This window comes from Bufo gargarizans, chromosome 3, assembly GCF_014858855.1.
Source record: "Bufo gargarizans isolate SCDJY-AF-19 chromosome 3, ASM1485885v1, whole genome shotgun sequence".
In the NCBI taxonomy this organism is placed as follows: domain Eukaryota; kingdom Metazoa; phylum Chordata; class Amphibia; order Anura; family Bufonidae; genus Bufo; species Bufo gargarizans.
The window spans coordinates 504,049,964-504,062,290 of record NC_058082.1 but is presented as its reverse complement, the minus strand read 5'-3'; the positions used below and the strand labels follow the sequence as shown (position 1 = coordinate 504,062,290).

The 12,327-nt window shown below is 43.7% G+C and overlaps 1 protein-coding gene across 1 annotated transcript in view; it reads left to right on the top strand.

The window, feature by feature from the left end:
- The window catches only part of MLXIPL (MLX interacting protein like), a 130,524-nt gene that overhangs the window by 92,541 nt on the left and 25,656 nt on the right, over positions 1-12,327 (top strand). Inside the window, exons 8-10 of the mRNA XM_044287059.1 lie at positions 9,676-9,812; positions 10,081-10,567; positions 11,696-11,757. Of these exons, the coding sequence (XP_044142994.1) occupies positions 9,676-9,812; positions 10,081-10,567; positions 11,696-11,757 (686 nt within the window). The remainder of the gene's footprint in view (positions 1-9,675; positions 9,813-10,080; positions 10,568-11,695; positions 11,758-12,327) is intronic.

Sequence of the window (12,327 nt, the reverse complement as noted above, 5' to 3'; positions counted from 1 at the left end):
AATCCACGGGGCCAACAGCTCACAAACGAGGGGGTCTTTGGCAAAAAAAAAAGTGTTATGGCATCAGTGGGGGGCCGCCCTATAAGGTAAGACCATAATTAGACTAGGGCTAAACTGATGAAAGGTCCTCTTTAAGCTGTTGTGAGCTATTTTAGGATCCAATCACATATCCTAAAACTTTCCATTCAACTGTTCATTCTTTATCAGTACCAGCTCATTCAACTGCATTTACATGCTGCAGTCATCCCCTCTGCATGGGGATGAACAATCGCTACTGTGATTGCTTCTCCCCCTACAAATTCATTGTTAGTCAGTAGCACAACTTTACATGACGATGTGCTGCCCATAAAAAATAAATTTAATGTGCCGCATGAAATTTACAGATCACCTGACAAATGAACATTTGTGGCATCTTTACACTGGGCAATTTTCTGAGGACATTGAGGACATGGTCTTATGTACCAACTCACAAAGGTTTCTGAGTTTGCTGCAATGCCAGAAAACATAGATCAGAGACCCCTGTGCTATATCACACCGCCAACATAGCGGAGTAGCCGAGGGTAACATTTTATAAAGGCGAGTCGGGACATAATACCGTCTCGACAACAGTTTATATCCAGCTTCCTGAAATTTGCTAGCAATCGAGAACTTATGAGTGAAATGGTATAGTTTAGGCCATTGGTCAGAGGGGATTTCCACTCCCAGGTTGGAGCTCCATTTGTCAATGTACGGAGGACGGAAACTTGGGTCAGGAGTCACCAGTTCTCTCTAAACTTCAGCTACGGAGTGTCGGTAAATACCCGAGCCAATACATGCTTTTTTCAAAAGAAGTAAGAGATCTATCCAGGCTCGTTGTGGAAGGGAAAAGAAGAGAGAAAGTGTGCAAGTTGATATAAAACCTACTTGGTCGGTGTGGATAAGGTCTGTTAAATGAGGGATCAGGCAGGAAGCTAAAATTTTTGTAAATAGTTTTAGGTCTACATTTAATAGGGAGATAGGGCGATAACTTGTGCAGGCTGCTGGATCCTTTCCCTCTTTATGTATCACTGTGATATGTGCATGCGTCATGTCTCTAAGGAGTGTGTTTCCTACTGCTATTGAGTTCAGCACCTTCGTGAGTGGAGTTTTTAGAAAGTTTAAATACTTCTTGTAGTAAGAGGCCGTTAGTCTGTCCGGTTTTGGGGCTTTACTTGATTGCATTAATTTAAAGCTTCTGTTAATTCCTCATCTGAAATAGGTTCATTAAGGGCTTCTTCTGCCCCTAGTAAGTAGAGTTTTGGTGTGTATGTCAAGTTTCTCCTTCAGTTTCCCCCTTGCTACTAGAGCTGAGTGAAAGGCTAGGGCGTGAGATTGTTTGTATGCTTGTTCTATGCGGGAGACCTCAGTAAGGCGGTGTGATATTTTGGCCGCTCCCTCCTTTTTTACTCTTGCTCCATGTTTAATGAGTGCCCCTCTCACTACACACTTATGGGCAGCCCATACTGTCAAAGGGGAGATGTCACCCACTTGATTCTCTTCAAAATAATGTGATAGGACCTGTTGGATGTCTTGTGATACTTCTATGTCTTGTAGCAGGGATTCATTTAGTCTCCACTGCCAAGACTTAGAAGCGGAAAGTGGGGTTTTCTTAGGAGACGTGTAGCATTGCATGGTCTGAGAAAGTCATAGAGTCTATGGAGGAGGAGTCCAGAGATGACATTGCCACATGCGGGATCAAAAAGTAATCCAGTCTAGAGTATACATCCTTGCTGAAGAGTAATAAGTATAGTCTCGGACTTCTGGATGAATTGCTCTACAGACATCCACCAGTTGGTATGAGTGTAGAAGGCGCTTAATGCAGTGTAAGTACGAGTAGGCTAAATGGGAGGCTCCCCTGGATACATCTACCAATGGGTCCAGAGCAAAGTTTAAATCCCCTCCAACCAATAGCATACCTTCTGTGAAACCTTCTAGTCTAGATAGAATACTCGATAGGGTCTTTAATTGGTTAGTATTAGGTAAATATACGTTGGCTAGGGTATAAAGCTGACTGGCAATCCGACCTTTCAAAAATAGGAATCTACGTTCCTCATCTGTTTGTATATCTACAAATTCCCAGGGGGCAGTTCTAGATATCAGTATGCTTACTCCTCGATTTTGAGATGGAGTAACAGCTATGTATGATAAGTGTCTGGGTACCTGGGAGATTTAACCAAAGGGAGTGCATCCTTTCAGAAGTGTGTTTCCTGTATTAGAGTAATATGTACCTTTTTACTCTATAGGGGCCGCAGAATGGAGGACCTTTTCTCCGGTGTATTGAAACCATTGGCATTAATAGAGGCAAATCTGATGGTAGACTTGTTTCCGACCTGTATCAAAAGAGATAGAAAGAGAATGGGGAAAGGGACAAGAGGGGGGGGGGGGGCTGGAGAAGGGGAGTCAAGAACACAAGGAGAGGGTGGGCACCAGCAAAAGGTTACCCTACAATTAAGGGTGTACAAAAGGGTAGCTTTATAAGCTGAGTATCCGTTCCAGCTACTCCAGAACAGGAAAAATACAACAGTAGGTGAACCAAGACTGTGGAATCTAAAATCCACTTGGCAGTTCTAGGAAAGCCCCAAAAAAACAGGGTCGACCCAGAACCGCTGCCCTATGTGGGAAGGGAAGAGCACTTGAAGTTGCTTCCCTTTCCCTGGACCCAGTATATTGGATATACCAGATGACCTTTCGGGGCGAACAGGGTGAGTGTAGGAGTAAACTGTCCTACCACTAAGGGCCATGATTTTGCCACTCCTCTAGTAAGAGGATGGAACTTATGCTAAGGAGGGAGCTCCCCAAAAGGTGAGCAATAAGTAAGGTGAGAAACATAGCAAAGAACTTCAGACCCCATTTGTCAAGGTGGTATCCCCCCGAGGATCCTGAGCTGCTGACTGCGTCCCTTGAGAGAGTTCATTTGAAGGATTATCACGGGAGCGAGGAGGCATTGTGGCTGCTAACCCTTTACATTTCTTACACTCTTTTGAGCAGCAGTGTGGTGATCTTACTGTACAAATTTGATAAAAGTTTGTCTCTTTCTCTGGAGGACCCAATAGGTATAATTTATGACATGGGCAGCTCCCTGATATCAGTGGGTACTATGTATTGCTTAGTTTGCACTGTGATTGCACTACTTGCTTCTATGTACCCATGGCGATAACATCCTAATGCAGCGGGACACCTGGTGTTTTGTAAGTTTGTTTTTACAGGACTGATATTACAAAAAGAGATTTGTCCAAAGTGGACAACACCTTTAATAGGATTTTTGGACCTATCTTCAGGATAGGTCATCAGATTGTTGGAGGTCCAGTCAGCTGTTGAGGCCATGGCGCCCCGATGAGTGCTATGGACTCTTATGCCAATTATATCATGTTCATCGGTCACATGGTCTATGTGTAGCTCAGTCCTATTCAAGTGAATAGGCCTGGGCTGCAAAAAAGTAAAATAGAATGAAAAAAAATAGAATTTATTGCATTGCACTTTGTATACTGTGAGGAAGTCACAAAGTAAACCAGGGTGCCACTGCCTCTTCAGACGATCTGTGGCGGATCAGATATTTTCTACTCCCTGAAAATCACTTTAACATGATGATAAAAATTTGATTTTATTTTCAAATTTTTGAGGGGGCTTAAGGGAGGAGCTTCCTTTTAATTGCCATGCCATTCACCTTCTCTTGATATCACATCATCGTAGTAAATTTGTCTCATTCGCTATTGGGCGATTGCTGTGCAGTTACCTTGTAACATGAATGTAAAAGTATATTACATCCTACAGAAGGTTTTACTATTCCTGTCAAATCACATGATGTCTAGACAATCTGAGTGGCCCTTTAACTCAGTTTGACATTGACAGATGCCCTCTTGCATGTGATACGGTCAGCTTCCTCTGTGCCTTGAGCCTTCCTTCCCCACGCTTAGACCGTAAACACTGGCACAACGAGCAGGAAGTTTCCTCTTTCACAAGACTTACAAATGTTACATCAGACACTATTTACCAACAATCCGAAAAAAGAACGTCCTGTGAAATAAAAGTGAACTGTAGCCGCTCCATCTCCATTCATTAGAACAGTGCATACTCTGGGTCTGCGCTAATACCTTGTTGTCTTATGTAGGTAATTAATTATCTTATATTGAGGACTTCATTCATGTGAAAGGATTGAATTATGGCTAAATATGCAAGGGGTCTAGACTGCATCCCTCTACACGTGCTAGAGAAATTATGCTCAGTAATTGATAACGCGTTGTATATTGATTCCTGTGACTCTTTTCACTGGCAAGTAGTCTAGAATTTAGTTAATGTTTTTATTTTTAAGGAGATCAAATCTAGAACAGTGATCCTTCATGAGTAGTAGCTTGTGTCATGGATCAACTAGGGCAAACCTGCGGCTCTCCAGCTATTGTAAAACTACAACTCCCACCATTCCCTGCTGTAGGCTAATAGCTGTAGGCAGACTGGGCATGCTGGGAGTTGTAGTTTTGCAACAGCTGGAGAGCCACAGGTTGGCTATCCCTGAACTAGGGCATAGTAGCAGTGGAGTACATAGAGGTCAGAGTGCCCCATGGCAAAGATTCAAAGGGCCACCTTTCTGGTTCCTAACTATTGGTATGGCCTCACCTGGAATACGTAGTTCAGTTCTGGGCACCAGTCCATAAAAAGGATACCCTGGTGTTAGAAAAAGTGCAAAGGAGAGCAACTGAACTCATAAAGAGCCATGAAGATCTTAGCTATGAGAAAAGACTAAAAGAACTGAATTTGTTTAGCCTTGAAAAAAGACATCTAAGGTAGGACATGATTAATCTGTACAAATATATAAATGGACCATACAAAAAATATCGAGGGAAGCTATTCTATGTTAAACCCCCTCAAAAAACAAGGGGACACTCCCTCTGCTTGGAGAAAAAAAGATTCAGTCATAAGAGGAGACAAGCATTCTTTACAGTAAGGGCTGTGAATCTCTGCAATAGCCTGCCACAAGAGCTGGTCACAGCAAATACAGGAGATGGCTGCAAAAAAGTTTAGATGACTTTTTATTTCAAAACAACATTGAGTCTTACGACAATGTATAGAAATCATGTACCACACCCCCATTTCCTTTGACCCAACCGCTTTTTAAAAGGAAGATGGACATTGATCTAGGGATTTGTTTCGTGGATAAATATAGCAGGATTACAGGTTGGACTTGGACTTTTGTCTTTTTCCAACCTTAACAACTACGTAACTACCGGTATAGGGCCTTGTGCTTGCTTGCCCCATTTCCGTTCTGTGATCCTTGTATTAAAGGAATATTCCAGAAGAAAAACAATGTTTGCGATGTGCTGCAAATCCTGTAAAAAATATCAAAGCTTATACTCACCTCATCGATCCCCTGCCACTGCCATTCCTGTGGTTCCCAGGTTCCTGCTGCACATTACTTCCTGCTTCTGTCCTGACACGACAGGAAATAATGGTGAATACTGCATTTGCAGCCTATCATAATCCTTTTTTTTTCTTTCACTGGAACACCCCTTTAATTCACCACTACCATGTTTTGTAACCTTTTAAGACCTGTGAAGTGAGGATACTTGCACAGGTTCTCACTACTTATTAACGTGAGGGATGCAACCAACCTTGGCTGGGTTCCCTCACTCCAAGGTCCCCAAAGCAACTGCATGGTTTGCCTCTATGGTGTGTATACCCTTGTTAGTATGCTGTGTGGGGTTTCACTTTGGTAGATGGGGTAAGCAGGCGCAAAATACAAGTTCTTAACTCAAAATGTCAGTGTTTATTCACACTTGAGGCAATTGCGCAAAACAGCACGCAACTTTGCAGTCTTGGTGTTAATTCACACGCAAAGGAAAGTTCATATAACACAAGTCACCTTGCTGGCAGTTCTGTCTCCAGTAGTCCACAGCAGGCTTTAGGGGGCCTGTTTCCCCAGCGTGCGGCTCTCAGCCCTCCAGCACGGGACAAAGCCTCAGATCCCAAAAAACAAATACCCCTCTGGTGAGCCCAGCTGCCTATTTAAGGACAGCCAGGTGCTGCTAAAACCTGGATCGGCACTTAAACTCCGGTCCAGTATTTGACCTCACATGCTGGGAGGAAAATTTCTGCCTTGCCAGACACAACCCCTCGCTATTTCACAGATGGAATAGAACTTGTTGGAGGTAATATACACTGAACAAAAACATAAACTCAACACTTTTGGTTTTGCTCCCATTTTACATGAACTGAACTCAAAGATCTAAAACATTTTCTACATACACAATAGACCCATTATTCTCAAATTTTGTTCACAAATCTGTCTAAATCTGTGTTAGTGAGCACTTCTTTGACGAGATAATCCATCCCACCTCACAGGTGTGGCATATCAAGGTGCTGATTAGACAGCATGAATATTGCACAGGTGTGCCTTAGACTGCCCACAATAAAATCCCACTCTGAAATGTGCACTGTTTTGCCTTACTAGGGGGGGGAGGGAAGAAAAACTGTCTGAAAACCAGTCAGTATCTGGTGTCGCCACCATTTGCCTCACATCTCTGTCGCATAGAGTTGATCAGGTTGTTGACTGTGGCCTGTGGAATGTTGGTCCACTCCTCTTTAATAGCTGTGTGAAGTGGCAGAATATTGGCAGGAACTGGAACACGCCGTCGTATACATTGATCCAGAGCATTCCAAACATGCTCAATGGGTGACATGTGAGTATGCTGGCCATGCAAGAACTGGGATGTTTTCAGCTTCCAGGAATTGTGTACAGATCCTTGCAATATGGGGCAGTGCATTATCATGCTGCAACATGAGGTGATGGTCGTGGATGAATGGCAAACAATGGGCCTCAGGATCTCGTCACTGTATCTCTGTGTATTCAAAATGCCATCAATAAAATGCACCTGTGTTCGTTGTCCATAACATACGCCTGCCCATACGATAACCACACTGCCACCATGGGCCACTCGATTCACAACGTTGACGTCATCAAACCGCTCACCCACACGACGCCACACACACTGTCTGCCATCTGCTCTGAACAGTGAAAACCGGGACTCATCCGTGAACAGAACGCCTCTCCAACGTGCCAGACGCCATTGAATGTGAGCATTTGCCCACTCAAGTCGGTTACGACGACGAACTGCAGTCAGGTCCAGACCCCGATGAGGACGATGAGCATGTAGATGAGCTTCCCTGAGACGGTTTCTTACAGTTAGTGCAAAAATTATTTGGTTATGCAAACCGATTGTTGCTTCAGCTGTCCGGGTAGCTGGTCTCAGACGATCATGGAGGTAAACATGCTGGATGTGGAGGTCCTGGGCTGGTGTGGTTACACGTGGTCTGCGGTTGTCAGGCCGGTTGGATATACTGCCAAATTCTCTGAAAAGCCTTTGGAGACAGCTTATAGTAGAGAAATTAACATTCACTGCACAGGCAACAGCTCTGGTAGACATTCCTGCAGTCAGCATGCCAATTGCACGCTCCCTCAAATGTTGCGACATCTGTGGCATTGTGCTGTGTGATCAAATTGCACATTTCAGAATGGCATTTTATTGTGGGCAGTCTAAGGCACACCCGTGCAATATTCATGCTGTCTAATCAGCATCTTGATATGCCACACCTGTGAGGTGGGATGGATTATCTCGGCAAAGGAGAAGTGCTAACTTAGACAGATTTAGACAGATTTGTGAACAATATTTGAGAGTAATGAGTCTTTTGTGTATGTAGAAAATGTTTCAGATCTTTGAGTTCAGCTCATGCAAAATGGGAACAAAACCTAAAGTGTTGCATTTATATTTTTGTTCAGTGTATGTGCCATTGTGAGATTTCCTTTACTGCGATTGTTGCTTCTTACCATACTACTCAAAATGGTGCTATTACTGTATATGATAACACTATGGACCAGATTTATCATTACACTTACATCTTAATCCACTTTTACATATGTCCAAAGTCAGTTTTGGCTAAGTCAGATTTATTAAAGGTCCTTTAATACTGTGATAAATGAGGTTTGACGGTAGCAGTTTATCCTTCAGTAAGCAGCTTTACAAAAGTTGCACGTCTTTAAAAAGTCGCATAAATTCATGTATTAAATTCATTGGTGGCCAGTGCGGCCCCCCCTCCCCTATATTAAATGCATTGGTGGCCAGTGCGGCCCCCCTGGCCTCCCCTGTATTAAATTCATTGGTGGCCAGTGCGGCCCCCCCCCCCCGACCCCCCTGTATTAAATTCATTGGTGGCCAGTGCGTCCTCCCCTCTCCCCCCCCTCCCAATTAAAATCCCCCCCTTCCATCATTGGTGGCAGCGGAGAGTTCCGATCGGAGTCCCAGTTTAATCACTGGGGCTCCGATCGGTAACCATGGCAACCAGGGCGCTACTGCAGTCCTGGCTGCCTTGGTTACTTAGCAATTTTAGAAGCATTATACTTACCTGTGCTGTCTGTGACCGGCCGGGCGCTCCTCCTACTGGTAAGTGAAAGGTCTGTGCGGCGCATTGCTTATAGCACAGACCTGTCACTTACCAGTAGGAGGAGCGCCCAGCTGGTCACAGACAGCGCAGGTAAGTATAATGCTTCTAAAATTGCTAAGTAACCATGGCAGCCAGAACTGCAGTAGCATCCTGGTTGCCATGGTTACCGATCGGAGCCCCAGCGATTAAACTGGGACTCTGATCGGAACTCTCCGCTGCCACCAATAATGAGGGGGGGGGGATTTTAATTAGGGAGGGGGGAAGGGGAGGCCGCATTGGCCACCAATGAATTTAATACAGGGGAGGGAGGGAGGGGGGGCCACTCTGGCCACCAATGAATTTAATACAGGGGAGGGAGCGGGGGCCACACTGGCCACCAATGAATTTAATACAGGGGAGGGAGGGAGGGGGGCCGCACTGGCCACCAATGAATTTAATACAGGGGAGGGAGGGAGGGAGGGAGGGGGCCGCACTGGCCACCAATGAATTTAAAACTAGGGAGGGAGCGGGGTCTGCCCCCTGCTGCCTGGCAGCACCTGATCTCTTACAGGGGGCTATGATACGCACAATTAACCCCTCAGGGGTTTATTGTGCGGATCACAGCCCCCTGTAAGAGATCAGATGCTGCCAGGCAGCAGGTGGCAGTCATGTACACAGTTCTTAGTATATTCTAACTTGAAGCGTCCCCATCACTATGGGAACGCTTCTGTGTTAGAATATACTGTCGGATCTGAGTTTTCATGATGTGAAAACTCAGCTCTGGAAAAGCTGTATGCAGACGGATCTGCAGATCAGTCTGTGCTAAAGTAGTCTACGGACACGTATCACGGACGCGGATGGCAATTTTGTGTGCCTCCGTGTTTTTTCACGGACCCATTGACTTGAATGGGTCTGTGAACCGTTGTCCGTAAAAAAAATAGGACAGGTCATATTTTTTGGACAGACAGGAAACACGGATCACGGAAGCGGATGACAAACGGTGCATTTTCCGAGTTTTCAACTGACCCATTGAAAGTCAATGGGTCCGCAGAAAACCACGGAAAACGGAACAACAGACACACACAACGGTTGTGTGCATGAGCCCTAAACCTTTTATCAGATTTCCAGACTCCCACCATATTACGTGCCTTAGGATTTGTAATAAAATGTACTCATTCAAATTTAATTTTTTTTTGCTTGAAGTTCATGATTTAGTAATAAGCTCTTTTTTTGTATTTTTCTTCCAAGACTTCTTTGGTGGTCCCCGGTCTTTTCCTTCTCAACAACCTCCTCTTAGTTACCAAGAAAACCATGGCTACCTAACATATAATGATGGAACCAACAGCCATTCAAATTCTACCATTGCTTGCCCAAGAGTCCCACAGGTTGGCAGATATATGCATTTTAACTATATGTGAGCACTTTTCTTCATTTTTTATTTTTATTTTTTACTTTTGTTTTGTCTGGTTCAGCTGGTTTATATATTATTACTATTAACCTTTGCAGTTCCTCTTACTCTAATTGTAATATTTGTCCTTCCTCCTACTCACTTCTCTTTCCTAATTTAACAGGTTTTTAAGTGAATATATACAACTATTACCTATATATACCGTATATGTTGACAATGTATAATTAACTCCTTTATTTTATCAGACCCACAGCTCTTATATCTCCCGGTCAGATTCCTGTTTTTCAACCCCTGTACTCTCCTCTGGATATGGTGCTGCTGCAGTGCCATGTACACCTTCAAACAACGAAACCAAACCACTGTGCCACTACCCAGAATCTCGTGACAGATACACCACTGAATCCTTCCCTTCAGCCCCAGTTTTACCCATCCACTGCATTTCTCCAAATCTACCACTACAGGATCAAAACCTTTTATTCCCACCAGTATCCTGTCCCAAACCTCCATATAACTCTGTGGCCACTGATGCCACCAACTTAAATCATACTCCCTTTCCCTCTATCCATGCAGATGTCTACCCTCTCTATACAGAACCTTCACCTCATATTGAAGCTCCCCATGTCTTTCCTATGCCCAAAACTAATGTTCGTGTTACACCTAACAAACCCAGAAGATTTTCTGCCGAGACGACAGTAAGATCTCTCTCCAATGTCAGTCAGCAACAGATTTCAGGTAAGGAAATACAGATCATTCAGAAGATTGTATTTGTATTGTAACTACATAAAGGATCATGTATAAAAATAATAATTTCAGCTGTGTTACCCACAGCAATCAAATTCCAAATTTTGGAAGTTAAGGAGGTTTAGGCTACTTTCACAGTAGTGTTAATATTTTCCGGTATTGAGATCAGTCATAGGGTCTCAATACGGGAAAAAAAAAACGCTTCAGTTTTGTCCCCATTCATTGTCAATAGGGACAAAACGTAACAGAACGGAATGCTCCAAAATGCTGCGATTTGGTTTCCGTCCTGGGATGCAGAGCAAAACAGATCCGTCGTGACCCTCAATGCAAGTCAATGGGGACAGTTCCGTTTTCTCAGAAACAATCTGACACAATAGAAAACCGTTCCGTCCACCATTGACTTTCAATGGAGTTCATGACTGATCCATCTTGGTTATCTTACGCTGGGTTCACACCTGAGCGTTCGCGATGGAGCGCTCTGTATGCACGATTGTACCGGCGTTTTCAATCGCGCATACAGAGACAAGCGAACGCCCATTGTCGCGCGTTCTCGAAAGTCTATGTACGGGAACGCGCGACAAGACGCCCCAAAGGAACTCATGTACTTCTTGGGGCGTCGGGCATTTTACAGCGCGATCGTACGCGCTGTAAAACGCCCAGGTGAGAACCATGCCGATAGGGAAGCATTGGCTTCTCCTTGTTGAGCGTTTTACTGCGCATAGATACGCGCTGTAAAACGCTCAGGTGTGAACCCAGCCTTAAAGATAATACAACCGGATCCGTTCATAATGAATGCAGATGGTTGTGTTATCACTAACGGAAGCGTTTTTGCTGAACCCTGCCTTATCCAGCAAAAATGCTTGTGTGAAAGTAGCCGTAGACAGTATGTGACATATCAGTATAGTCAACCAGTCTATCCATAATTTGATTTATATTGAATTTAAGTAAATGTATAATATAGTCACCTCAAATTTTCAATTTTTTCTTCCTTTAAATCAATAAAATGTATGTATTTTATTACGTACCACACACATTGTAAAATATGTCACAAAATATTGTGCTTGTCTGGGAAAAAAATGAATCTTTACAGTTCCTGTTTTCTCAAATTATTTTTTTCAGCACCTAACCCAGACTCTTCTTCAAATATGCCATCTTGTGGACCCAGTGGACTCAATACAACGGTAAGTAATAGGTAGTTATAGCGTCACTAACCTTTCAATAAGCTTTGCATTAATCACTAGTACATTTTGTATACATGAGGAATAACACTAACTTTGGTCATTATATCACTTGGCATTTTTAGCAGTTTTCCCCAGTGCATAGTTAGTATCTGGTTTGCAGTTCTCCCAAAGATGGTGGGAGAAGACTAGCTGCCATCTACTGCACACAGAAAGTAGAGGAGAATCTGCCTTCTAACCTTCTCTTACTCACTCAGAAGCAGCCACAGGATTGTGGCGGATATTACATAGTCTGCTTGTCTGTGTGTGCTCCTGCTCATTCCTGCCCTATCCCCTCTCCATAGACTTGCATTGACATATGTAATATGATCCTCCTTTTGTCAAAGTGAAAAGCAACTAGAAGGAGGGAGAGAGGTAAACAGCTGATAACATGAGAGCGAGACATTTCTCACTGATAAGAGAGAGTTTCTTGTGGTCGCTCGTACTATTGAATTATGCAAAGTTGTGTGAAAAGTTAGTAACCATACAAATTTTGGTAAGTCACCTTGTTGAAGCTGAATTGGTTAGTCACCT